We start from the raw sequence: 27,221 nt of genomic DNA, 5'->3' as shown, positions 1-27,221 counted from the left end.
CAAATGTGTTTCCTGTGTTGGTGTGTGTGTGTTTCCTGTGTTGGTGCGAGTGTGTTTCCTGTGTTGGTGTGTGTGTGTGTTTCCTGTGTTGGTGTGTGTGTGTTTCCTGTGTTGGTGTGTGTGTGTTTCCTGTGTTGGTGCGAGTGTGTTTCCTGTGTTGGTGCGAGTGTGTTTCCTGTGTTGGTGCGTGTGTGTTTCCTGTGTTGGTGCGAGTGTGTTTCCTGTGTTGGTGTGTGTGTGTTTCCTGTGTTGGTGTGTGTGTGTTTCCTGTGTTGGTGCGAGTGTGTTTCCTGCACTGGTGTGAGTCTATTTCCTGTGTTTGTTCAAAATTGTTTCCTGTGTTGGTGTGTGTGTGTTTCCTGTGTTGGTGTGTGTGTGTTTCCTGTGTTGGTGTGTGTGTGTTTCCTGTGTTGGTGTGTGTGTGTTTCCTGTGTTGGTGTGTGTGTGTTTCCTGTGTTGTTGTGAATGTGTTTCCTGTGTTGCGAGTGTGTTTCCCGTGTTGTTGTAAGAGTGTTTCCTGTGTTTGTGTGAGTGTTTCCTGTGCTGTTGTGAGTGTGTATCCCGTGTATGTGCCAGTGTGTTTCCTGTGTTTGTGCGAGTGTGTTTCCTGCACTGGTGTGAGTCTATTTCCTGTGTTTGTTCAAATGTGTTTCCTGTGTTGGTGTGTGTGTGTTTCCTGTGTTGGTGTGTGTGTGTTTCCTGTGTTGGTGTGAGTGTGTTTCCTGTGTTGGTGCGAGTGTGTTTCCTGTGTTGGTGTGTGTGTGTGTTTCCTGTGTTGGTGTGTGTGTGTGTTTCCTGTGTTGGTGTGTGTGTGTTTCCTGTGTTGGTGTGTGTGTGTTTCCTGTGTTGGTGCGAGTGTGTTTCCTGTGTTGGTGCGAGTGTGTTTCCTGTGTTGGTGCGTGTGTGTTTCCTGTGTTGGTGCGAGTGTGTTTCCTGTGTTGGTGTGTGTGTGTTTCCTGTGTTGGTGTGTGTGTGTTTCCTGTGTTGGTGCGAGTGTGTTTCCTGCACTGGTGTGAGTCTATTTCCTGTGTTTGTTCAAAATTGTTTCCTGTGTTGGTGTGTGTGTGTTTCCTGTGTTGGTGTGTGTGTGTTTCCTGTGTTGGTGTGTGCGTGTTTCCTGTGTTGGTGTGTGTGTGTTTCCTGTGTTGCGAGTGTGTTTCCCATGTTGTTGTAAGAGTGTTTCCTGTGTTTGTGTGAGTGTTTCCTGTGCTGTTGTGAGTGTGTATCCCGTGTTTGTGCCAGTGTGTTTCCTGTGTTTGTGCGAGTGTGTTTCCTGCACTGGTGTGAGTCTATTTCCTGTGTTTGTTCAAATGTGTTTCCTGTGTTGGTGTGTGTGTGTTTCCTGTGTTGGTGTGTGTGTGTTTCCTGTGTTGGTGTGAGTGTGTTTCCTGTGTTGGTGCGAGTGTGTTTCCTGTGTTGGTGTGTGTGTGTGTTTCCTGTGTTGGTGTGTGTGTGTTTCCTGTGTTGGTGTGTGTGTGTTTCCTGTGTTGGTGCGAGTGTGTTTCCTGTGTTGGTGCGAGTGTGTTTCCTGTGTTGGTGCGTGTGTGTTTCCTGTGTTGGTGCGAGTGTGTTTCCTGTGTTGGTGTGTGTGTGTTTCCTGTGTTGGTGCGTGTGTGTTTCCTGTGTTGGTGCGAGTGTGTTTCCTGTGTTGGTGTGTGTGTGTTTCCTGTGTTGGTGCGAGTGTGTTTCCTGCACTGGTGTGAGTCTATTTCCTGTGTTTGTTCAAATGTGTTTCCTGTGTTGGTGTGTGTGTGTTTCCTGTGTTGGTGTGTGTGTGTTTCCTGTGTTGGTGTGTGTGTGTTTCCTGTGTTGGTGTGTGTGTGTTTCCTGTGTTGGTGTGTGTGTGTTTCCTGTGTTGGTGAGAGTGTGTTTCCTGTGTTGGTGTGAGTGTGTTTCCTGTGTTGGTGTGTGTGTGTTTCCTGTGTTGGTGTGTGTGTGTTTCCTGTGTTCGTGTGTGTGTGTTTCCTGTGTTGGTGTGTGTGTGTTTCCTGTGTTGGTGTGTGTGTGTTTCCTGTGTTGGTGTGTGTGTGTTTCCTGTGTTGGTGTGTGTGTGTTTCCTGTGTTGGTGTGTGTGTGTTTCCTGTGTTGTTGTGAATGTGTTTCCTGTGTTGCGAGTGTGTTTCCCATGTTGTTGTAAGAGTGTTTCCTGTGTTTGTGTGAGTGTTTCCTGTGCTGTTGTGAGTGTGTATCCCGTGTTTGTGCCAGTGTGTTTCCTGTGTTTGTGCGAGTGTGTTTCCTGCACTGGTGTGAGTCTATTTCCTGTGTTTGTTCAAATGTGTTTCCTGTGTTGGTGTGTGTGTGTTTCCTGTGTTGGTGTGTGTGTGTTTCCTGTGTTGTTGTGAGTGTGTTTCCTGTGTTGGTGTGTGTGTGTTTCCTGTGTTGTTGTGAGTGTGTTTCCTGTGTTGGTGTGTGTGTGTTTCCTGTGTTGTTGTGAGTGTGTTTCCTGTGTTGGTGCGTGTGTGTTTCCTGTGTTGGTGCGAGTGTGTTTCCTGTGTTGGTGTGTGTGTGTTTCCTGTGTTGGTGTGTGTGTGTTTCCTGCACTGGTGTGAGTCTATTTCCTGTGTTTGTTCAAATGTGTTTCCTGTGTTGTTGTGAGTGTGTTTCCTGTGTTGGTGTGTGTGTGTTTCCTGTGTTGTTGTGAGTGTGTTTCCTGTGTTGGTGTGTGTGTGTTTCCTGTGTTGTTGTGAGTGTGTTTCCTGTGTTGGTGTGTGTGTGTTTCCTGTGTTGTTGTGAGTGTGTTTCCTGTGTTGGTGCGTGTGTGTTTCCTGTGTTGGTGCGAGTGTGTTTCCTGTGTTGGTGTGTGTGTGTTTCCTGTGTTGGTGTGTGTGTGTTTCCTGCACTGGTGTGAGTCTATTTCCTGTGTTTGTTCAAATGTGTTTCCTGTGTTGTTGTGAGTGTGTTTCCTGTGTTGGTGTGTGTGTGTTTCCTGTGTTGTTGTGAGTGTGTTTCCTGTGTTGGTGTGTGTGTGTTTCCTGTGTTGTTGTGAGTGTGTTTCCTGTGTTTGTGCGAGTGTGTTTCCTGCACTGGTGTGAGTCTATTTCCTGTGTTTGTTCAAATGTGTTTCCTGTGTTTGTGCGAGTGTGTTTCCTGCACTGGTGTGAGTCTATTTCCTGTGTTTGTTCAAATGTGTTTCCTGTGTTGGTGTGAGTGTGTTTCCTGTGTTGGTGTGTGTGTGTTTCCTGTGTTCGTGTGTGTGTGTTTCCTGTGTTGGTGTGTGTGTGTTTCCTGTGTTGGTGTGTGTGTGTTTCCTGTGTTGGTGTGTGTGTGTTTCCTGTGTTGGTGTGTGTGTGTTTCCTGTGTTGGTGTGTGTGTGTTTCCTGTGTTGTTGTGAATGTGTTTCCTGTGTTGCGAGTGCGTTTCCCATGTTGTTGTAAGAGTGTTTCCTGTGTTTGTGTGAGTGTTTCCTGTGCTGTTGTGAGTGTGTATCCCGTGTTTGTGCCAGTGTGTTTCCTGTGTTTGTGCGAGTGTGTTTCCTGCACTGGTGTGAGTCTATTTCCTGTGTTTGTTCAAATGTGTTTCCTGTGTTGGTGTGTGTGTGTTTCCTGTGTTGGTGCGAGTGTGTTTCCTGTGTTGGTGTGTGTGTGTGTTTCCTGTGTTGGTGTGTGTGTGTTTCCTGTGTTGGTGTGTGTGTGTTTCCTGTGTTGGTGCGAGTGTGTTTCCTGTGTTGGTGCGAGTGTGTTTCCTGTGTTGGTGCGTGTGTGTTTCCTGTGTTGGTGCGAGTGTGTTTCCTGTGTTGGTGTGTGTGTGTTTCCTGTGTTGGTGTGTGTGTGTTTCCTGTGTTGGTGCGAGTGTGTTTCCTGCACTGGTGTGAGTCTATTTCCTGTGTTTGTTCAAAATTGTTTCCTGTGTTGGTGTGTGTGTGTTTCCTGTGTTGGTGTGTGTGTGTTTCCTGTGTTGGTGTGTGTGTGTTTCCTGTGTTGGTGTGTGTGTGTTTCCTGTGTTGGTGTGTGTGTGTTTCCTGTGTTGTTGTGAATGTGTTTCCTGTGTTGCGAGTGTGTTTCCCGTGTTGTTGTAAGAGTGTTTCCTGTGTTTGTGTGAGTGTTTCCTGTGCTGTTGTGAGTGTGTATCCCGTGTTTGTGCCAGTGTGTTTCCTGTGTTTGTGCGAGTGTGTTTCCTGCACTGGTGTGAGTCTATTTCCTGTGTTTGTTCAAATGTGTTTCCTGTGTTGGTGTGTGTGTGTTTCCTGTGTTGGTGTGTGTGTGTTTCCTGTGTTGGTGTGAGTGTGTTTCCTGTGTTGGTGCGAGTGTGTTTCCTGTGTTGGTGTGTGTGTGTGTTTCCTGTGTTGGTGTGTGTGTGTGTTTCCTGTGTTGGTGTGTGTGTGTTTCCTGTGTTGGTGTGTGTGTGTTTCCTGTGTTGGTGCGAGTGTGTTTCCTGTGTTGGTGCGAGTGTGTTTCCTGTGTTGGTGCGTGTGTGTTTCCTGTGTTGGTGCGAGTGTGTTTCCTGTGTTGGTGTGTGTGTGTTTCCTGTGTTGGTGTGTGTGTGTTTCCTGTGTTGGTGCGAGTGTGTTTCCTGCACTGGTGTGAGTCTATTTCCTGTGTTTGTTCAAAATTGTTTCCTGTGTTGGTGTGTGTGTGTTTCCTGTGTTGGTGTGTGTGTGTTTCCTGTGTTGGTGTGTGCGTGTTTCCTGTGTTGGTGTGTGTGTGTTTCCTGTGTTGCGAGTGTGTTTCCCATGTTGTTGTAAGAGTGTTTCCTGTGTTTGTGTGAGTGTTTCCTGTGCTGTTGTGAGTGTGTATCCCGTGTTTGTGCCAGTGTGTTTCCTGTGTTTGTGCGAGTGTGTTTCCTGCACTGGTGTGAGTCTATTTCCTGTGTTTGTTCAAATGTGTTTCCTGTGTTGGTGTGTGTGTGTTTCCTGTGTTGGTGTGTGTGTGTTTCCTGTGTTGGTGTGAGTGTGTTTCCTGTGTTGGTGCGAGTGTGTTTCCTGTGTTGGTGTGTGTGTGTGTTTCCTGTGTTGGTGTGTGTGTGTTTCCTGTGTTGGTGTGTGTGTGTTTCCTGTGTTGGTGCGAGTGTGTTTCCTGTGTTGGTGCGAGTGTGTTTCCTGTGTTGGTGCGTGTGTGTTTCCTGTGTTGGTGCGAGTGTGTTTCCTGTGTTGGTGTGTGTGTGTTTCCTGTGTTGGTGCGTGTGTGTTTCCTGTGTTGGTGCGAGTGTGTTTCCTGTGTTGGTGTGTGTGTGTTTCCTGTGTTGGTGCGAGTGTGTTTCCTGCACTGGTGTGAGTCTATTTCCTGTGTTTGTTCAAATGTGTTTCCTGTGTTGGTGTGTGTGTGTTTCCTGTGTTGGTGTGTGTGTGTTTCCTGTGTTGGTGTGTGTGTGTTTCCTGTGTTGGTGTGTGTGTGTTTCCTGTGTTGGTGTGTGTGTGTTTCCTGTGTTGGTGAGAGTGTGTTTCCTGTGTTGGTGTGAGTGTGTTTCCTGTGTTGGTGTGTGTGTGTTTCCTGTGTTGGTGTGTGTGTGTTTCCTGTGTTGGTGTGTGTGTGTTTCCTGTGTTGGTGTGTATGTGTTTCCTGTGTTGGTGCGAGTGTGTTTCCTGTGTTGGTGTGTGTGTATTTCCTGTGTTGGTGTGTGTGTGTTTCCTGTGTTGGTGTGTATGTGTTTCCTGTGTTGGTGCGAGTGTGTTTCCTGTGTTGGTGTGTGTGTGTTTCCTGTGTTGGTGCGAGTGTGTTTCCTGTGTTGGTGTGTGTGTGTTTCCCGTGTTGGTGTGTGTGTGTTTCCTGTGTTGGTGTGTGTGTGTTTCCTGTGTTGTTGTGAGTGTGTTTCCTGTGTTGGTGCGAGTGTGTTTCCTGCACTGGTGTGAGTCTATTTCCTGTGTTTGTTCAAATGTGTTTCCTGTGTTGGTGTGTGTGTGTTTCCTGTGTTGGTGTGTGTGTGTTTCCTGTGTTGGTGCGAGTGTGTTTCCCGTGTTGGTGTGTGTGTGTTTCCTGTGTTGGTGTGTGTGTGTTTCCTGTGTTGGTGCGAGTGTGTTTCCTGTGTTGGTGTGAGTGTGTTTCCTGTGTTGGTGTGTGTGTGTTTCCTGTGTTGGTGTGTGTGTGTTTCCTGCACTGGTGTGAGTCTATTTCCTGTGTTTGTTCAAATGTGTTTCCTGTGTTGTTGTGAGTGTGTTTCCTGTGTTGGTGTGTGTGTGTTTCCTGTGTTGTTGTGAGTGTGTTTCCTGTGTTGGTGTGTGTGTGTTTCCTGTGTTGTTGTGAGTGTGTTTCCTGTGTTGGTGTGTGTGTGTTTCCTGTGTTGTTGTGAGTGTGTTTCCTGTGTTGGTGCGAGTGTGTTTCCTGTGTTGGTGTGTGTGTGTTTCCTGTGTTGGTGTGTGTGTGTTTCCTGCACTGGTGTGAGTCTATTTCCTGTGTTTGTTCAAATGTGTTTCCTGTGTTGTTGTGAGTGTGTTTCCTGTGTTGGTGTGTGTGTGTTTCCTGTGTTGTTGTGAGTGTGTTTCCTGTGTTGGTGTGTGTGTGTTTCCTGTGTTGTTGTGAGTGTGTTTCCTGTGTTTGTGCGAGTGTGTTTCCTGCACTGGTGTGAGTCTATTTCCTGTGTTTGTTCAAATGTGTTTCCTGTGTTTGTGCGAGTGTGTTTCCTGCACTGGTGTGAGTCTATTTCCTGTGTTTGTTCAAATGTGTTTCCTGTGTTGGTGTGAGTGTGTTTCCTGTGTTGGTGTGTGTGTGTTTCCTGTGTTCGTGTGTGTGTGTTTCCTGTGTTGGTGTGTGTGTGTTTCCTGTGTTGGTGTGTGTGTGTTTCCTGTGTTGGTGTGTGTGTGTTTCCTGTGTTGGTGTGTGTGTGTTTCCTGTGTTGGTGTGTGTGTGTTTCCTGTGTTGTTGTGAATGTGTTTCCTGTGTTGCGAGTGCGTTTCCCATGTTGTTGTAAGAGTGTTTCCTGTGTTTGTGTGAGTGTTTCCTGTGCTGTTGTGAGTGTGTATCCCGTGTTTGTGCCAGTGTGTTTCCTGTGTTTGTGCGAGTGTGTTTCCTGCACTGGTGTGAGTCTATTTCCTGTGTTTGTTCAAATGTGTTTCCTGTGTTGGTGTGTGTGTGTTTCCTGTGTTGGTGCGAGTGTGTTTCCTGTGTTGGTGTGTGTGTGTGTTTCCTGTGTTGGTGTGTGTGTGTTTCCTGTGTTGGTGTGTGTGTGTTTCCTGTGTTGGTGCGAGTGTGTTTCCTGTGTTGGTGCGAGTGTGTTTCCTGTGTTGGTGCGTGTGTGTTTCCTGTGTTGGTGCGAGTGTGTTTCCTGTGTTGGTGTGTGTGTGTTTCCTGTGTTGGTGTGTGTGTGTTTCCTGTGTTGGTGCGAGTGTGTTTCCTGCACTGGTGTGAGTCTATTTCCTGTGTTTGTTCAAAATTGTTTCCTGTGTTGGTGTGTGTGTGTTTCCTGTGTTGGTGTGTGTGTGTTTCCTGTGTTGGTGTGTGTGTGTTTCCTGTGTTGTTGTGAATGTGTTTCCTGTGTTGCGAGTGTGTTTCCCGTGTTGTTGTAAGAGTGTTTCCTGTGTTTGTGTGAGTGTTTCCTGTGCTGTTGTGAGTGTGTATCCCGTGTTTGTGCCAGTGTGTTTCCTGTGTTTGTGCGAGTGTGTTTCCTGCACTGGTGTGAGTCTATTTCCTGTGTTTGTTCAAATGTGTTTCCTGTGTTGGTGTGTGTGTGTTTCCTGTGTTGGTGCGAGTGTGTTTCCTGTGTTGGTGTGTGTGTGTGTTTCCTGTGTTGGTGTGTGTGTGTGTTTCCTGTGTTGGTGTGTGTGTGTTTCCTGTGTTGGTGTGTGTGTGTTTCCTGTGTTGGTGCGAGTGTGTTTCCTGTGTTGGTGCGAGTGTGTTTCCTGTGTTGGTGCGTGTGTGTTTCCTGTGTTGGTGCGAGTGTGTTTCCTGTGTTGGTGTGTGTGTGTTTCCTGTGTTGGTGTGTGTGTGTTTCCTGTGTTGGTGCGAGTGTGTTTCCTGCACTGGTGTGAGTCTATTTCCTGTGTTTGTTCAAAATTGTTTCCTGTGTTGGTGTGTGTGTGTTTCCTGTGTTGGTGTGTGTGTGTTTCCTGTGTTGGTGTGTGCGTGTTTCCTGTGTTGGTGTGTGTGTGTTTCCTGTGTTGCGAGTGTGTTTCCCATGTTGTTGTAAGAGTGTTTCCTGTGTTTGTGTGAGTGTTTCCTGTGCTGTTGTGAGTGTGTATCCCGTGTTTGTGCCAGTGTGTTTCCTGTGTTTGTGCGAGTGTGTTTCCTGCACTGGTGTGAGTCTATTTCCTGTGTTTGTTCAAATGTGTTTCCTGTGTTGGTGTGTGTGTGTTTCCTGTGTTGGTGTGTGTGTGTTTCCTGTGTTGGTGTGAGTGTGTTTCCTGTGTTGGTGCGAGTGTGTTTCCTGTGTTGGTGTGTGTGTGTGTTTCCTGTGTTGGTGTGTGTGTGTTTCCTGTGTTGGTGTGTGTGTGTTTCCTGTGTTGGTGCGAGTGTGTTTCCTGTGTTGGTGCGAGTGTGTTTCCTGTGTTGGTGCGTGTGTGTTTCCTGTGTTGGTGCGAGTGTGTTTCCTGTGTTGGTGTGTGTGTGTTTCCTGTGTTGGTGCGTGTGTGTTTCCTGTGTTGGTGCGAGTGTGTTTCCTGTGTTGGTGTGTGTGTGTTTCCTGTGTTGGTGCGAGTGTGTTTCCTGCACTGGTGTGAGTCTATTTCCTGTGTTTGTTCAAATGTGTTTCCTGTGTTGGTGTGTGTGTGTTTCCTGTGTTGGTGTGTGTGTGTTTCCTGTGTTGGTGTGTGTGTGTTTCCTGTGTTGGTGTGTGTGTGTTTCCTGTGTTGGTGTGTGTGTGTTTCCTGTGTTGGTGAGAGTGTGTTTCCTGTGTTGGTGTGAGTGTGTTTCCTGTGTTGGTGTGTGTGTGTTTCCTGTGTTGGTGTGTGTGTGTTTCCTGTGTTGGTGTGTGTGTGTTTCCTGTGTTGGTGTGTATGTGTTTCCTGTGTTGGTGCGAGTGTGTTTCCTGTGTTGGTGTGTGTGTATTTCCTGTGTTGGTGTGTGTGTGTTTCCTGTGTTGGTGTGTATGTGTTTCCTGTGTTGGTGCGAGTGTGTTTCCTGTGTTGGTGTGTGTGTGTTTCCTGTGTTGGTGCGAGTGTGTTTCCTGTGTTGGTGTGTGTGTGTTTCCCGTGTTGGTGTGTGTGTGTTTCCTGTGTTGGTGTGTGTGTGTTTCCTGTGTTGTTGTGAGTGTGTTTCCTGTGTTGGTGCGAGTGTGTTTCCTGCACTGGTGTGAGTCTATTTCCTGTGTTTGTTCAAATGTGTTTCCTGTGTTGGTGTGTGTGTGTTTCCTGTGTTGGTGTGTGTGTGTTTCCTGTGTTGGTGCGAGTGTGTTTCCCGTGTTGGTGTGTGTGTGTTTCCTGTGTTGGTGTGTGTGTGTTTCCTGTGTTGGTGCGAGTGTGTTTCCTGTGTTGGTGTGAGTGTGTTTCCTGTGTTGGTGTGAGTGTGTTTCCTGTGTTGGTGTGAGTGTGTTTCCTGTGTTGGTGTGAGTGTGTTTCCTGTGTTGGTGTGTGTGTGTTTCCTGTGTTGGTGTGAGTGTGTTTCCTGTGTTGGTGTGAGTGTGTTTCCTGTGTTGGTGCGAGTGTGTTTCCTGTGTTGGTGCGAGTGTGTTTCCTGTGTTGGTGCGAGTGTTTTTCCTGTGTTGGTGTGTGTGTGTTTCCTGTGTTGGTGTGAGTGTGTTTCCTGTGTTGGTGTGAGTGTGTTTCCTGTGTTGGTGTGTGTGTGTTTCCTGTGTTGGTGTGAGTGTGTTTCCCGTGTTGTTGTAAGAGTGTTTCCTGTGTTTGTGTGAGTGTTTCCTGTGCTGTTGTGAGTGTGTATCCCGTGTTTGTGCCAGTGTGTTTCCTGTGTTTGTGCGAGTGTGTTTCCTGCACTGGTGTGAGTCTATTTCCTGTGTTTGTTCAAATGTGTTTCCTGTGTTGGTGTGTGTGTGTTTCCTGTGTTGGTGCGAGTGTGTTTCCTGTGTTGGTGTGTGTGTGTGTTTCCTGTGTTGGTGTGTGTGTGTTTCCTGTGTTGGTGTGTGTGTGTTTCCTGTGTTGGTGCGAGTGTGTTTCCTGTGTTGGTGTGTGTGTGTTTCCTGTGTTGGTGCGTGTGTGTTTCCTGTGTTGGTGCGAGTGTGTTTCCTGTGTTGGTGTGTGTGTGTTTCCTGTGTTGGTGCGAGTGTGTTTCCTGCACTGGTGTGAGTCTATTTCCTGTGTTTGTTCAAATGTGTTTCCTGTGTTGGTGTGTGTGTGTTTCCTGTGTTGGTGTGTGTGTGTTTCCTGTGTTGGTGTGTGTGTGTTTCCTGTGTTGGTGTGTGTGTGTTTCCTGTGTTGGTGTGTGTGTGTTTCCTGTGTTGGTGAGAGTGTGTTTCCTGTGTTGGTGTGAGTGTGTTTCCTGTGTTGGTGTGTGTGTGTTTCCTGTGTTGGTGTGTGTGTGTTTCCTGTGTTGGTGTGTGTGTGTTTCCTGTGTTGGTGTGTATGTGTTTCCTGTGTTGGTGCGAGTGTGTTTCCTGTGTTGGTGTGTGTGTATTTCCTGTGTTGGTGTGTGTGTGTTTCCTGTGTTGGTGTGTATGTGTTTCCTGTGTTGGTGCGAGTGTGTTTCCTGTGTTGGTGTGTGTGTGTTTCCTGTGTTGGTGCGAGTGTGTTTCCTGTGTTGGTGTGTGTGTGTTTCCCGTGTTGGTGTGTGTGTGTTTCCTGTGTTGGTGTGTGTGTGTTTCCTGTGTTGTTGTGAGTGTGTTTCCTGTGTTGGTGCGAGTGTGTTTCCTGCACTGGTGTGAGTCTATTTCCTGTGTTTGTTCAAATGTGTTTCCTGTGTTGGTGTGTGTGTGTTTCCTGTGTTGGTGTGTGTGTGTTTCCTGTGTTGGTGCGAGTGTGTTTCCCGTGTTGGTGTGTGTGTGTTTCCTGTGTTGGTGTGTGTGTGTTTCCTGTGTTGGTGCGAGTGTGTTTCCTGTGTTGGTGTGAGTGTGTTTCCTGTGTTGGTGTGAGTGTGTTTCCTGTGTTGGTGTGAGTGTGTTTCCTGTGTTGGTGTGAGTGTGTTTCCTGTGTTGGTGTGTGTGTGTTTCCTGTGTTGGTGTGAGTGTGTTTCCTGTGTTGGTGCGAGTGTGTTTCCTGTGTTGGTGCGAGTGTGTTTCCTGTGTTGGTGCGAGTGTTTTTCCTGTGTTGGTGTGTGTGTGTTTCCTGTGTTGGTGTGAGTGTGTTTCCTGTGTTGGTGTGAGTGTGTTTCCTGTGTTGGTGTGTGTGTGTTTCCTGTGTTGGTGTGAGTGTGTTTCCCGTGTTGTTGTAAGAGTGTTTCCTGTGTTGGTGTGAGTGTGTTTCCTGTGTTGGTGTGAGTGTGTTTCCTGTGTTGGTGCGAGTGTGTTTCCTGTGTTGGTGCGAGTGTGTTTCCTGTGTTGGTGTGAGTGTGTTTCCTGTGTTGGTGTGTGTGTGTTTCCTGTGTTGGTGCGAGTGTGTTTCCTGTGTTGGTGTGTGTGTGTTTCCCGTGTTGGTGTGTGTGTGTTTCCTCTGTTGGTGTGTGTGTGTTTCCTGTGCTGTTGTGAGTGTGTATCCCGTGTTTGTGCCAGTGTGTTTCCTGTGTTTGTGCGAGTGTGTTTCCTGCACTGGTGTGAGTCTATTTCCTGTGTTTGTTCAAATGTGTTTCCTGTGTTGGTGTGTGTGTGTTTCCTGTGTTGGTGTGTATGTGTTTCCTGTGTTGGTGCGAGTGTGTTTCCTGTGTTGGCGTGTGTGTGTTTCCTGTGGTGGTGTGAGTGTGTTTCCTGTGTTGGTGTGTGTGTGTTTCCTGTGTTGGCGTGTGTGTGTTTCCTGTGTTTGCATGATTGTGTTTCCTGTGTTGGTGTGTGTGTGTTTCTCGTGTTGGTGCGAGTGTGTTTCCTGTGTTGGCGTGTGTGTGTTTCCTGTGTTTGCATGATTGTGTTTCCTGTGTTGGTGTGTGTGTGTTTCCTGTGTTTGCATGATTGTGTTTCCTGTGTTGGTGTGTGTGTGTGTTTCCTGCGTTGGTGTGAGTGTGTTTCCTGTGTTGGTGTGAGTGTGTTTCCTGTGTTTGTCTGTGTATGTTTCCTGTGTCTGTACGAGTGTGTTTCCTGTATTGGTGCGAGTGTGTTTCCTGTGTTGGTGGAGTGTGTTTCCTGTGTTGGTGTGTGTGTGTTTCCTGTGTTGGTGTGTGTGTGTTTCCTGTGTTGGTGTGAGTGTGTTTCCTGTGTTGGTGTGTGTGTGTTTCCTGTGTTGGTACGAGTGTGTTTCCTGTGTTGGTGTGAGTCTGTTTCCTGTGTTGGTGTGTGTGTGTTTCCTGTGTTGGTACGAGTGTGTTTCCTGTGTTGGTGTGAGTGTGTTTCCTGTGTTGGTGTGAGTGTGTTTCCTGTGTTGGTGTGTGTGTGTTTCCTGTGTTGGTGTGAGTGTGTTTCCTGTGTTGGTGTGTGTGTGTTTCCTGTGTTGGTACGAGTGTGTTTCCTGTGTTGGTGTGTGTGTGTTTCCTGTGTTGGTGTGAGTGTGTTTCCTATGTTGGTGTGTGTGTGTTTCCTGTGTTGGTGTGAGTGTGTTTCCTGTGTTGGTGTGTGTGTGTTTCCTGTGTTGGTACGAGTGTGTTTCCTGTGTTGGTGGAGTGTGTTTCCTGTGTTGGTGTGTGTGTGTTTCCTGTGTTGGTACGAGTGTGTTTCCTGTGTTGGTGGAGTGTGTTTCCTGTGTTGGTGTGTGTGTGTTTCCTGTGTTGGTGTGAGTGTGTTTCCTGTGTTTGTCTGTGTGTGTTTCCTGTGTTGGTGCGAGTGTGTTTCCTGTGTTGGTGCGTGTGTGTTTCCTGTGTTGGTGTGTGTGTGTTTCCTGTGTTGGTGCGAGTGTGTTTCCTGCACTGGTGTGAGTCTATTTCCTGTGTTTGTTCAAAATTGTTTCCTGTGTTGGTGTGTGTGTGTTTCCTGTGTTGGTGTGTGTGTGTTTCCTGTGTTGGTGTGTGTGTGTTTCCTGTGTTGGTGTGTGTGTGTTTCCTGTGTTGCGAGTGTGTTTCCCATGTTGTTGTAAGAGTGTTTCCTGTGTTTGTGTGAGTGTTTCCTGTGCTGTTGTGAGTGTGTATCCCGTGTTTGTGCCAGTGTGTTTCCTGTGTTTGTGCGAGTGTGTTTCCTGCACTGGTGTGAGTCTATTTCCTGTGTTTGTTCAAATGTGTTTCCTGTGTTGGTGTGTGTGTGTTTCCTGTGTTGGTGTGTGTGTGTTTCCTGTGTTGGTGTGAGTGTGTTTCCTGTGTTGGTGCGAGTGTGTTTCCTGTGTTGGTGTGTGTGTGTGTTTCCTGTGTTGGTGTGTGTGTGTTTCCTGTGTTGGTGTGTGTGTGTTTCCTGTGTTGGTGCGAGTGTGTTTCCTGTGTTGGTGCGAGTGTGTTTCCTGTGTTGGTGCGTGTGTGTTTCCTGTGTTGGTGCGAGTGTGTTTCCTGTGTTGGTGTGTGTGTGTTTCCTGTGTTGGTGCGTGTGTGTTTCCTGTGTTGGTGCGAGTGTGTTTCCTGTGTTGGTGTGTGTGTGTTTCCTGTGTTGGTGCGAGTGTGTTTCCTGCACTGGTGTGAGTCTATTTCCTGTGTTTGTTCAAATGTGTTTCCTGTGTTGGTGTGTGTGTGTTTCCTGTGTTGGTGTGTGTGTGTTTCCTGTGTTGGTGTGTGTGTGTTTCCTGTGTTGGTGTGTGTGTGTTTCCTGTGTTGGTGTGTGTGTGTTTCCTGTGTTGGTGAGAGTGTGTTTCCTGTGTTGGTGTGAGTGTGTTTCCTGTGTTGGTGTGTGTGTGTTTCCTGTGTTGGTGTGTGTGTGTTTCCTGTGTTGGTGTGTGTGTGTTTCCTGTGTTGGTGTGTATGTGTTTCCTGTGTTGGTGCGAGTGTGTTTCCTGTGTTGGTGTGTGTGTATTTCCTGTGTTGGTGTGTGTGTGTTTCCTGTGTTGGTGTGTATGTGTTTCCTGTGTTGGTGCGAGTGTGTTTCCTGTGTTGGTGTGTGTGTGTTTCCTGTGTTGGTGCGAGTGTGTTTCCTGTGTTGGTGTGTGTGTGTTTCCCGTGTTGGTGTGTGTGTGTTTCCTGTGTTGGTGTGTGTGTGTTTCCTGTGTTGTTGTGAGTGTGTTTCCTGTGTTGGTGCGAGTGTGTTTCCTGCACTGGTGTGAGTCTATTTCCTGTGTTTGTTCAAATGTGTTTCCTGTGTTGGTGTGTGTGTGTTTCCTGTGTTGGTGTGTGTGTGTTTCCTGTGTTGGTGCGAGTGTGTTTCCCGTGTTGGTGTGTGTGTGTTTCCTGTGTTGGTGTGTGTGTGTTTCCTGTGTTGGTGCGAGTGTGTTTCCTGTGTTGGTGTGAGTGTGTTTCCTGTGTTGGTGTGAGTGTGTTTCCTGTGTTGGTGTGAGTGTGTTTCCTGTGTTGGTGTGAGTGTGTTTCCTGTGTTGGTGTGTGTGTGTTTCCTGTGTTGGTGTGTGTGTGTTTCCTGTGTTGGTACGAGTGTGTTTCCTGTGTTGGTGGAGTGTGTTTCCTGTGTTGGTGTGTGTGTGTTTCCTGTGTTGGTGTGAGTGTGTTTCCTGTGTTTGTCTGTGTGTGTTTCCTGTGTTGGTACGAGTGTGTTTCCTGTGTTGGTGCGAGTGTGTTTCCTGCACTGGTGTGAGTCTATTTCCTGTGTTTGTTCAAATGTGTTTCCTGTGTTGGTGTGTGTGTGTTTCCTGTGTTGGTGTGTGTGTGTTTCCTGTGTTGGTGTGTGTGTGTTTCCTGTGTTGGTGTGTGTGTGTTTCCTGTGTTGGTGTGTGTGTGTTTCCTGTGTTGGTGAGAGTGTGTTTCCTGTGTTGGTGTGAGTGTGTTTCCTGTGTTGGTGTGTGTGTGTTTCCTGTGTTGGTGTGTGTGTGTTTCCTGTGTTGGTGTGTGTGTGTTTCCTGTGTTGGTGTGTGTGTGTTTCCTGTGTTGGTACGAGTGTGTTTCCTGTGTTGGTACGAGTGTGTTTCCTGTGTTGGTGTGAGTCTGTTTCCTGTGTTGGTGTGTGTGTGTTTCCTGTGTTGGTACGAGTGTGTTTCCTGTGTTGGTGTGAGTGTGTTTCCTGTGTTGGTGTGAGTGTGTTTCCTGTGTTGGTGTGTGTGTGTTTCCTGTGTTGGTGTGAGTGTGTTTCCTGTGTTGGTGTGTGTGTGTTTCCTGTGTTGGTACGAGTGTGTTTCCTGTGTTGGTGTGTGTGTGTTTCCTGTGTTGGTGTGAGTGTGTTTCCTGTGTTGGTGTGTGTGTGTTTCCTGTGTTGGTGTGAGTGTGTTTCCTGTGTTGGTGTGTGTGTGTTTCCTGTGTTGGTACGAGTGTGTTTCCTGTGTTGGTGGAGTGTGTTTCCTGTGTTGGTGTGTGTGTGTTTCCTGTGTTGGTACAAGTGTGTTTCCTGTGTTGGTGGAGTGTGTTTCCTGTGTTGGTGTGTGTGTGTTTCCTGTGTTGGTGTGAGTGTGTTTCCTGTGTTTGTCTGTGTGTGTTTCCTGTGTTGGTGCGAGTGTGTTTCCTGTGTTGGTGCGTGTGTGTTTCCTGTGTTGGTGTGTGTGTGTTTCCTGTGTTGGTGCGAGTGTGTTTCCTGCACTGGTGTGAGTCTATTTCCTGTGTTTGTTCAAAATTGTTTCCTGTGTTGGTGTGTGTGTGTTTCCTGTGTTGGTGTGTGTGTGTTTCCTGTGTTGGTGTGTGTGTGTTTCCTGTGTTGGTGTGTGTGTGTTTCCTGTGTTGCGAGTGTGTTTCCTATGTTGTTGTAAGAGTGTTTCCTGTGTTTGTGTGAGTGTTTCCTGTGCTGTTGTGAGTGTGTATCCCGTGTTTGTGCCAGTGTGTTTCCTGTGTTTGTGCGAGTGTGTTTCCTGCACTGGTGTGAGTCTATTTCCTGTGTTTGTTCAAATGTGTTTCCTGTGTTGGTGTGTGTGTGTTTCCTGTGTTGGTGTGTGTGTGTTTCCTGTGTTGGTGTGAGTGTGTTTCCTGTGTTGGTGCGAGTGTGTTTCCTGTGTTGGTGTGTGTGTGTGTTTCCTGTGTTGGTGTGTGTGTGTTTCCTGTGTTGGTGTGTGTGTGTTTCCTGTGTTGGTGCGAGTGTGTTTCCTGTGTTGGTGCGAGTGTGTTTCCTGTGTTGGTGCGTGTGTGTTTCCTGTGTTGGTGCGAGTGTGTTTCCTGTGTTGGTGTGTGTGTGTTTCCTGTGTTGGTGCGTGTGTGTTTCCTGTGTTGGTGCGAGTGTGTTTCCTGTGTTGGTGTGTGTGTGTTTCCTGTGTTGGTGCGAGTGTGTTTCCTGCACTGGTGTGAGTCTATTTCCTGTGTTTGTTCAAATGTGTTTCCTGTGTTGGTGTGTGTGTGTTTCCTGTGTTGGTGTGTGTGTGTTTCCTGTGTTGGTGTGTGTGTGTTTCCTGTGTTGGTGTGTGTGTGTTTCCTGTGTTGGTGTGTGTGTGTTTCCTGTGTTGGTGAGAGTGTGTTTCCTGTGTTGGTGTGAGTGTGTTTCCTGTGTTGGTGTGTGTGTGTTTCCTGTGTTGGTGTGTGTGTGTTTCCTGTGTTGGTGTGTGTGTGTTTCCTGTGTTGGTGTGTATGTGTTTCCTGTGTTGGTGCGAGTGTGTTTCCTGTGTTGGTGTGTGTGTATTTCCTGTGTTGGTGTGTGTGTGTTTCCTGTGTTGGTGTGTATGTGTTTCCTGTGTTGGTGCGAGTGTGTTTCCTGTGTTGGTGTGTGTGTGTTTCCTGTGTTGGTGCGAGTGTGTTTCCTGTGTTGGTGTGTGTGTGTTTCCCGTGTTGGTGTGTGTGTGTTTCCTGTGTTGGTGTGTGTGTGTTTCCTGTGTTGTTGTGAGTGTGTTTCCTGTGTTGGTGCGAGTGTGTTTCCTGCACTGGTGTGAGTCTATTTCCTGTGTTTGTTCAAATGTGTTTCCTGTGTTGGTGTGTGTGTGTTTCCTGTGTTGGTGTGTGTGTGTTTCCTGTGTTGGTGCGAGTGTGTTTCCCGTGTTGGTGTGTGTGTGTTTCCTGTGTTGGTGTGTGTGTGTTTCCTGTGTTGGTGCGAGTGTGTTTCCTGTGTTGGTGTGAGTGTGTTTCCTGTGTTGGTGTGAGTGTGTTTCCTGTGTTGGTGTGAGTGTGTTTCCTGTGTTGGTGTGAGTGTGTTTCCTGTGTTGGTGTGTGTGTGTTTCCTGTGTTGGTGTGTGTGTGTTTCCTGTGTTGGTACGAGTGTGTTTCCTGTGTTGGTGGAGTGTGTTTCCTGTGTTGGTGTGTGTGTGTTTCCTGTGTTGGTGTGAGTGTGTTTCCTGTGTTTGTCTGTGTGTGTTTCCTGTGTTGGTACGAGTGTGTTTCCTGTGTTGGTGCGAGTGTGTTTCCTGCACTGGTGTGAGTCTATTTCCTGTGTTTGTTCAAATGTGTTTCCTGTGTTGGTGTGTGTGTGTTTCCTGTGTTGGTGTGTGTGTGTTTCCTGTGTTGGTGTGTGTGTGTTTCCTGTGTTGGTGTGTGTGTGTTTCCTGTGTTGGTGTGTGTGTGTTTCCTGTGTTGGTGAGAGTGTGTTTCCTGTGTTGGTGTGAGTGTGTTTCCTGTGTTGGTGTGTGTGTGTTTCCTGTGTTGGTGTGTGTGTGTTTCCTGTGTTGGTGTGTGTGTGTTTCCTGTGTTGGTGTGTATGTGTTTCCTGTGTTGGTGCGAGTGTGTTTCCTGTGTTGGTGTGTGTGTATTTCCTGTGTTGGTGTGTGTGTGTTTCCTGTGTTGGTGTGTATGTGTTTCCTGTGTTGGTGCGAGTGTGTTTCCTGTGTTGGTGTGTGTGTGTTTCCTGTGTTGGTGCGAGTGTGTTTCCTGTGTTGGTGTGTGTGTGTTTCCCGTGTTGGTGTGTGTGTGTTTCCTGTGTTGGTGTGTGTGTGTTTCCTGTGTTGTTGTGAGTGTGTTTCCTGTGTTGGTGCGAGTGTGTTTCCTGCACTGGTGTGAGTCTATTTCCTGTGTTTGTTCAAATGTGTTTCCTGTGTTGGTGTGTGTGTGTTTCCTGTGTTGGTGTGTGTGTGTTTCCTGTGTTGGTGCGAGTGTGTTTCCCGTGTTGGTGTGTGTGTGTTTCCTGTGTTGGTGTGTGTGTGTTTCCTGTGTTGGTGCGAGTGTGTTTCCTGTGTTGGTGTGAGTGTGTTTCCTGTGTTGGTGTGAGTGTGTTTCCTGTGTTGGTGTGAGTGTGTTTCCTGTGTTGGTGTGTGTGTGTTTCCTGTGTTGGTGTGTGTGTGTTTCCTGTGTTGGTACGAGTGTGTTTCCTGTGTTGGTGGAGTGTGTTTCCTGTGTTGGTGTGTGTGTGTTTCCTGTGTTGGTGTGAGTGTGTTTCCTGTGTTTGTCTGTGTGTGTTTCCTGTGTTGGTACGAGTGTGTTTCCTGTGTTTGTGGATGGTGAGGGGAGATCTGAGAGGGAGAGGCAAAGGCCGAAGTGGCTCGAGGGGCTGAATGTTCCTGTGATCCTAGGAAATACAGATTTGAAAAAGGCAGGTGAGATCGTGCCTCACCAGATTATCTCACCTGCTTTATTCACCTGCCTCCTGGTCACAGAGACATTCAAGTCCTGGAGGTGAGTCACATGACTCATCATCGGAGGATTGAGATTTGGGCCCACACTGCAGAAAATGAGGCTTCTCAGCTTTGTCGGGAGGCGACTGAGAGGATGCCTTTTAGAACTACAGAAATTAAATGGTCTGAGAAACGGTAGACCATCCAGCTCATCATTCCAACTTCAACTATGACAGTACGACACGGGGAAACTGGCTCAAACCAGCAAGAGGCAAGTTTAGGACTGATGTCAGATTCCTTCACAGAAAAAAAACAATCAATAAATGGAATGGACTTCCAGACAGAGCAAAGGATGCAAACAATAACTGGAATAATTTAAGAAATGGCTGGATGCCATTGATGGAGAGATATGGTCCATTCTAGATCTGTAAACTAGGATGGGCCAATTGGCCTTCCTCCTCTCAAAGCAATTAAGCTCAATCTGCAGCTGAATTTCTTTCCCCCTTCTAGCTCTTAAAATCTCTCCACACCCACGACATTAATTCCTGCTATCTGCAAACTGTCAGCAGTTTAATTCCTGTCGTGTGAAAATCCCTTTGCCTCCACCTTCCCCAGTCTGATTGTTTCAGAGTTAAGCCCGCTCGTTGACTTTCCTACTTGAGGTGACTCGGGTTCAACGTTTCTGTTCTGCCTGCCTTGTGTTAAAATAACAGCGACCCTCCGAAGTTACATGACATTAAAAATAAACTCAATGGAAAATACTCGTGTGTGTGAGGTGAGGTTGATGTGTGGTTGACCAGATACCTGCTGCAAGCATGCAGCCACATTGGGTTTTAGGGGACTGACAGTGACAGAGAGCTTCTGACGACCATAGCCTGCAACCCGTTGCAATCGTAGCTTGCGGAACCTGATGTCAATGCAGGCTCGGTGCTGACCGACCGTTCCCGCCAATGGATTGATTGATCCTAAAGGCGGTCCGTAGCGAGATCGTTGCGAGCTCGTAACGAGATCGGCCGGTTGTCCCTTGGGCTTGTGCTCGATCTACCTCATCACGGGGGGGATCATAGGAAGGTAGGAGCAGGAGGATGCCATTCAGCCCCTCTGTTCCGCCAATCTATTAGATCATGGCTGATCTGTATCTTAACTCCATTTGGTTCCGTGACCCTTAATACCCTTGCCTAACAAAAATCTATCGACCTCAGTTTTGATATTTTCAATTGACCCCCAGTCTCAATAGCTTTTTTGAGGGAGAGAGTTCCAAATTTCCACTCCCCTTTGTGTGAAGAAGTGCTTCCTGACATCACCCCTGAACGGCCTAGCTCTAATTTTAAGGTTATGCCCCCTTGTTCTGGACTCTCCCACCAGAGGAAATAGTTTCTCTCTATCTACCCTATCAACTCCTTCAATAATCTTAAACACCTCAATTAGATCATCCCTTAATCTTCTAAACTCAAGGGAATACAAGCCTAGTCTATGTAACCAGTCCTCATAATTTAACCCTTAAACCCCAATATCATTCTGGTGGATCTGCGCTGCCCCCCCTCCAAGGCCAATCTATCCTTCCTGAGGTATGGTGCCCAGAACTGAACGTAGTACTCAAGGTTGGGGTCTGACCAAGGCTCTGTACAACTGAAGCATAACTTCCTCCCCTCTGTAACCCAGCCCCCTTGAGATAAAGGGCAACATTCCATTAGCCTTTTTTGACTTCATTTTGTACACTTTCAGTGATTTGTGTACATGTGCACCCAATTCCCTTTTCTCCTCCACAGTTCCTGGTCTCGAGTCATTTAGAAAATATTCCGATTTGTCTTTCTCCGATGACCTCACACATCGGACTCCATTAAGCACCACGTAAGAGACTCATGGCAAAGGTCAGGGGTCAAGAAGCAAAGTGGATTGAAAGATGGCTACAAAACAGAAGGTAAGAGTTAAGGGAAGTTTCTCAGACTGGCAGAAAGAGGGAAGTGGTGTCCCGCAGGGACCTGTTCTGTGACTTTTGTTGTTCAACATATACGTAAATAATTTGGATTCTGGAATTGGAGGTGTGGTGTTGAAATTTGCAGATAATACCAAATTGAGGGGCTGCGGGGGGGGTGCAGTATCGCTAATAATGTGGAGCACTGTACCATAAGATCATAAGAGATAGGAGCAGGAGTAGGCAAAATACAGGACCAAAATACAGGAAGATATAAACAGGCTTCCCGAGTGGATGGTTAAATGGAAAATGAAATTCAGTATAGCAAAGTGTGAGATGCATCAATTTGGTAGGAGGAATAAGGAGGTCACTTATTCCTTGGAAGATAAAAAACTAAATGGGGTAGAGAAGCAATTAGATCTGGGAGTAGAGATACATAAATTACTAAAAGTAACAACGCAAGTTAATAAGGCCATAAAAAGTGCAAATAAAATACTGGGGTTCATTTCTAGAGGAACAGAATACAAAAGCAGGGAGGTAATGTTAAATTTATATAGAATCTTGATTAGACAACACTAAGGCCCCGATATTAGGAGGGAGGCGGGTTGGCAGCAGGGGGTCGAGTGGGCACGTGGGTAACGCGCCCAGTGAATTCGAGTTGTTTCGCACGCAATCGCAGCCTAATTGAAGGTACTTATGCGTGCTTCCGGGTTTCCCGCTGCAGACCTGCGCAGCAGGCGCACTGCGCACCCGCATCACAGGCTGTCAGCAGGAGGAGCCCTATTTAAAGGGGCAGTCCTCCAATGCTCCTCCTGCAGCAAAGAACCAATTTTGGAGCATGGTGCAGGCCAGAGGCAAGGCTGCTCCAAGGTTCTCTGACTCCTCACTCCGGGTGCTGCTCGATGGGGTCAGGAGGAGGAGGGAAATTCTGTTCCCATCTGATGGGAAGAGGTGGCCGAGGGAAGAATGCCCGGGAGAGGGCAAGGACGGGAGGGGGCCCCGCCACACCAGGTAGTCCTCACCGACGCAGAGCAGCAGGCACTGGAATTAAGCCATACGCTGGAGTGCCTGTCCGTGGCGGACGCCAAGACTGGGAGCGCACAAGCAGCTGGTGACAGAAATCTAACATTCAGCACTCATGATAACGAATGATCTTAACATCACTTGGCATCTGCAGCACCTCAACATCTGTCCACATGTTTAATATTGCTTTCTGTTCTCTTGCAGGGCCATCTGCGACCGCCATGACTGCGGAGGGCGATTCCTCAGAGGACCTGCTGGCCTCTGAGGGGGCAGCATCACATCTGAGCCAGCCATCCACCAGCGCAGATACACACACCTCGGTGGCTCCCTGTCCTCAGTTAGTTGGGGTTGCACATGGTGAGTCACCACGCACATGTGAGCATGAGCAGACCCTGGTGGCAGGGGCAGCCATGGAGAGTCCGGGTCAGTGGGAACACTCTTCTCCAGGCTCTGCTCAGCTGGACCCAGATGCTGAACCCTGGGGCCCAGCCATGAAAAGGAGAGTCATCGAGGGGCAGCAGCACATTGCCGAGGTACTGGAACAGTTGCCACGGTCACTCTCCTCAATCGTGCAGAGGATGGAGGAGCCCAACTCCTGCATAAGTGGAATACTGTCACAGGGACGTGAAGGCATCTCTGAGATAGTGTCACGGGTAAGTGCGGGAATGTCTGCGATGGAGGGAAGGCTAGCTTCCATCGAGCTTCAAGCATGGCTCAACAATGAGTCCATCCAGGCCCTGACAATGGCCGTTCGGATTCAGGGTGAGCAACATTCTACCGCCTTAAACAGGCTGACAGATATGTTACAACTGGCCTTCTAAGGCTTCACACAAGTCCTCCAAACTGTCGTCTAGCAGGGTGGAAGGAGTGATGTGGGCCTGGCCCAGGAGAGGGATGATGGCGAAAGGGGACATGGAAGTGGGGACGCCACTCAAAGCGCTCCCACGTCTCACGTGCTGCCCCCCTCTCAACCCGCAATGCTGCCTCCTCTCCAGGTGGTCGAGTCTGCCCCTGCACAGGTGCAGGTGGAGCAGTCTTTGGAGGGGCCCTCACGGGCACCGAAATCCAGAGGGCGTCCGCGCAAAGCATCTCATCAGTCAAAGCATGGACAAGAGCAACCTGCCACTACCTCTGCTGAAGCCACAGGGGTAGCACCACGTAGGGGTTCCCGTAAACGTACGGCTAAGGTTTTGTGAGCACAAAGGGGATGCACAAGGGTGTACGATGGAATGTCATGTTTTTGATTTACTTTCATTTGTTTTGCAAAAATACATTAAAAATTGTTATCACCACTACTGCCACATTTTTGCAAATCTTGTCTGGTTTGTGCAATAATTCCCTTTCCTGAGGATCACCATGAAGACCCACACCTGATGCTACCCATTGTGTCACTGCAGAGTGGGTGTAGGTGTATTTGCAGGGCTCTTTTGTGCAGACGACTGAGACACACCGGCGATGTCCCCGGTGGCACGCTGGAAGGATCCGGAGGAGAAGTTGTTGAGGGCAGTGGTGACTTTGATAGCGACAGGAAAGAAGATGCTGCTCGGGCCAGCCGGGAGCAGCTCGGCATCAAGGAGGCTGCAGATGTCCACGACTACATGTCGAGTGACGCTAAGCCTCAGTGTGCATTGCTCCTCAGGGAGGTCCAGGAAGCTGAGCCTCGGTCTGTAGACCCTGTGGCGAGGGTAGTACCTTCTGCGACACATCTCTCTCTGCGGTTGCCCTCCCTCCTGCTGTGCAGGTGGATGTGTCACAGCACTGTGTTGTGGAGCTCCACGTGTCAGAGGTGGACAGCCTGGCCGGCGAGGCTAGTGATGCTGTTCGTCCTCCGATGAGGTCATGACTGCAGCTATGGCGGCCCCCATCCGGAAGATGTATGTTTGAGGGGGTCCGCAAGGAAGGTAAATGTGTCTGCACACCGGGGCTGAGGTTGAAAGTTGGTGATTTTTTGTGTTAGGAGGAGGGTGGTGCAGGCCAAACTTTGTCCAAAGTGACAAGAGTGGCCTCCTGCAATGAGTGAGGGTCTCCCCCAACCTGTCAAATGGAACTTTGCGGCTCCCACAGGCTGGTGGCTGCAACACGTACATTTCAACTTGGAGTGTTTCCCCCAGTACGGGAAACAAGCTCTGTTGAGATGAAAATCCCACCCCTCCTAAAATATCCTCCAAATCAGGTCTGCAAACGACCTGAAGTATCGAAATAATTGCTTTAAATGGGATCCCGTCGGCTTTAATTGCCGGTGGGAGTCCCGCACGCGGGGACTGCGCGAGCATCTATGCGCGTCATTGGAGACCTGATTGTGGTCATTAAAATTATGAAGGGATTCGATAGGGTGGACATGAGAAACCTGTTTCCACTTGCAGGTGAGCCATTGGAACATAAGAACAGGAGGAGGCCACTCAACCCCTCGAGCCTGTTCCGCCATTCAATTAGATCATGGCTGATACATTCACCCATGAGTCCAGAACGAGGGGACATAAATATAAGATAGCCGCTAATAAATCAAATGGAGAATTTAGAAGGAATTCCCTTGCACGGAGAGTGGTGAGAATGTGGAACTCATGAAGTGGTTGAAGCAAATAACATTGACACATTTAGGGGGAGGCTTGAATCGTACCTGAGGGAGAATAAAATGGAGGGATATGGGGGAAGGGTGGGAAGAGATATTTAGAGTGGGTGGAGGCTCATGTAGACTATAAACACCAGCATTGAGCAGTTGGGCCAAATGGCCTGTTTCAGAGCTGTGGATTCTATAGAGTTCTATGTAATCCTTTGTTTACAAATAGATTGACAGAATGAGTAACACATTGATGTCCTGTGTTGCTGGCTGGCACAGTTCTTAAGCTAACATAAGAAAATCTTCAAAGATCCTATCAGGCTACCGTGTGATATTGCTTCAATGAGCAACTTTAAGCAACATAGAAACATAGAAACATAGAAAATAGGAGCAAGAGTAGGCCATTCGGCCCTTCGGGCCTGTTCCGCCATTCAAAATGATCATGGCTGATCATCTAACTCAGTACCCTTTTTCCACATTTTCCCCATATCCCTTGATCCCTTTAGCATTAAGAAATATATCTATCTCCTTCTTGAATACATCCACTGCCTTCTGTGATAGAGAATTCCACAGGTTCACCACCCTCTGAGTGAAGAAATTTCTCCTCATCTTGGTTCTAAATGGCATACCCCGTATCCTGAGACTGTGACCCCTGGTTCTGGACTCCCCAACCATCAGGAACATCCTCCCTGCATCTAGTCTGTCTAGTCCTGTTAGAATTTTATATGTTTCGGTGAGATCACCTCTCATTCTTCTAAACTCGAGTGAATACAGGCCCAGTCGACCCAATCTCTCCTCATACATCAGTCCTGCCATCCCAGTAATCAGTCTGGTAAACCTTTGTTGCACTCCCTCCATGGCAAGGACATCCTTCCTCTGATAAGGAGACCAAAACTGCTCACAATACTCCAGATGTGGTCTCACCAAGGCCCTTTATAACTGCAGTAAGACATCCCTGCTCCTGTACTCAAATCCTCTTGCAATGAAGGCCAACATACCATTCGCCTTCCTAACTGCTTGCTGCACCTGAATGCTCGCTTTCAGCGACTGGTGTACAAGGACACCCAGGTCTCGTTGCACCTCCCCTTTTCCCAATCTATCACCATTCAGATAATAATCTGCCTTTCTGTTTTTACAACCAAAGTGGATAACCTCACATTTATCCACATTATATTGCATCTGCCATGTTCTTGCCCACTCACCCAACAAGCTTGACTGTCTTCAGAGATCAACCCCAGCTCCCCACCTTCTCACCACATCCCTCAATACCTTCTCCCCCTAGATACATCTTTTAAATCCATTCATACTGCCGCTTCAATTACCTTCCCGGGTAACTTATTCCACAACTCAATTACCCTTTGGGTGAAAAAGTTACCTCTTAACTTCCTCAGGTGGAACAGGGTGTGAGCCTGACTTACTGGTAGCACTCTTGCCTCTGAGTCAGAAGGTTGTGTGTTCAAGTCCCTCTCTAGGACTTGAGCATATAATTCTAGGCTGATGCTTCAGTGTGGGAGGTGCTGTCTTTTGATGAGATGTTAAAGCAGAGCCCTATCTGCCCTTTCAGCTGGATGTAAAAGATCCCACGGCCACCATTTAAAGAAGAGCAGAGGTGCTCTCTTGGTGTCCTGGCCGATATTTATCCCTCCACCAAAATCACGAAAACAGATTATCTGGTCATTTATCTCATTGCTGTTTGTGGGACCTTGCTGTGCACAAATTGGCTGCCGCATTTCCTACATTACAACAGTGATTTCAAAAATACTTCCTTCGCTGTAGAGCGCCTTGGGATCTCCTGAGGTCATGAAAGGCGGCATGCAAATGCAAGTCAGCCTTCCTTCCTTCCTTCCTTTCTTTCTTTCTTTCTCTTTCTTTCTTTCTTTCTTTCTTTCTTTCTTTCTTTCTATCTTTCTCTTTCTTCCTTTCTTTCTTTCTTTCTTTCTTTCTTTCTTTCTTTCTTTCTTTCTTTCTTCCTTTCTTTCTTTCTCTTTCTTTCTCTTTCTTCCTTCCTTTCTTTCTTTCTTTCTTTATTTCTTTCTTTCTTTCTTCCTTCCTTTCTTTCTTTCTTTCTCTTTCTTTCTCTTTCTATCTTTCTCTTTCTTCCTTCCTTCCTTTCTTTCTTTCTTTCTTCCTTTCTTTCTTTTTCTTTCTTTCTCTTTCTTTCTCTCCAACGAAAACAAGCTCAGCTTCCCTCACTTTTGTTAATAGCTTAAATTCCCAACCCACACATTCCGATAGTTTGTTCATGTGTTCTGTAGGAGGACCATCCCACCTGCTGCTTCTGCTTCTGAGAGTCTCACAAAGACAATCACAAAAACTACAAAGCTGAAAGAAAACTCTGAGCAACTGAGGAGTAAAATGGTTGTGAAATAATTGGCCCTTGCCTTTCGAAACACTCACACTAATGACGCATAACTCAGCCCAGCTCCTTCCAATCTTCCCCTTGCTCTCCTGGCTCATTCTGGGGTCCACAGGGACAGGCAGCTGTCCAGTACCTCACCCACGTAGCCATTCTTCCCCTGCGATCTTTGACGGCTGTTCAACCACTGGGTACATCGCAGTTGGGCCTAATCCAAGCCTCACAGTCCCAATGTCCGCACAGGCACGCACTTCCCAGCAGGGGTTAGGGGATAGTGATCGGGCATTGGAAGTCTATTTTATTTCCCCTTCCCAGTCCTAACACGTTGGGGTCAGTTGTAGCTACTGCCTGAGGTAAGGACAAAGCCAGACAGTGAGCTTGGGATCTTTCTGTTCTGCATGGCTCAGTACTGCTACCAGGCAGAACACTTAACCAACCAGCCCATCAATGGAGGCAGCACTCAGTGGCTGAGACAAAATAACATTTCACTTACCCATTTGGTTATCCTCCATGATTGCCTCGGCTTCTGTATAAAATTGTTCACCTCTCACTCTAGTGCTGCTGATGAGGGGCAACGTGGAGGGGTAAAGAGACCATAATGAGGAACGACTCGCTATGCAATCTGTGGGAGAGGCAGTGCTCAGAATGTCACCTCTTGCTCCGCGTTTGAAAGTTTGGTGTGTACTGACCCTTAACTCTCTGATCACAGTCACTTCCTCTCAAGCTGCTGAAGTTCAGGCCCTTTTTTTTTCAACAATTACCATAAATCTTTGAATTGAGCTAAATACAGATCACAATATCGTCAGCACTTTAACAAGGAGCTGTACAGAAATGGATTAAAGCATAGCCGGGTGGAATTTTATTAAGAGTGCAGAGAGGACAACTTTCTTTACTTGGTATCTCTTCTCAAAGTTTTTTTGGTCAGCTTCCCACCCCCATTCCCAAATCCCAGCCCACCATGAACTGATCTGATCTGTAGTAGCCAGCTCATCACTCCAACCCTGCCCATTCCATACTAGCCCTGTAGTGGTCAGCTACCCTTCCTGACCCTGTTCAGCTAAGTCCACCC

General features: G+C 47.7%; 1 protein-coding gene across 1 annotated transcript in view; it reads right to left on the bottom strand.

The window, feature by feature from the left end:
* LOC137305654 (cytohesin-3-like) overlaps positions 1 to 26,824 on the bottom strand; it is a 92,315-nt gene extending 65,491 nt beyond the window's left edge. Inside the window, exon 1 of the mRNA XM_067974542.1 lies at positions 26,646 to 26,824. Within this exon, the coding sequence (XP_067830643.1) occupies positions 26,646 to 26,664 (19 nt within the window). The 5' untranslated portion in view covers positions 26,665 to 26,824. The remainder of the gene's footprint in view (positions 1 to 26,645) is intronic.
* Between the last annotated feature and the right edge of the window lie 397 nt (positions 26,825 to 27,221).

Source organism: Heptranchias perlo, chromosome 40, assembly GCF_035084215.1.
Source record: "Heptranchias perlo isolate sHepPer1 chromosome 40, sHepPer1.hap1, whole genome shotgun sequence".
Lineage (NCBI taxonomy): Eukaryota > Metazoa > Chordata > Chondrichthyes > Hexanchiformes > Hexanchidae > Heptranchias > Heptranchias perlo.
The sequence above is the reverse complement of the archived record's forward strand: the minus strand, read 5'-3'. Positions and strand labels throughout refer to the sequence as shown.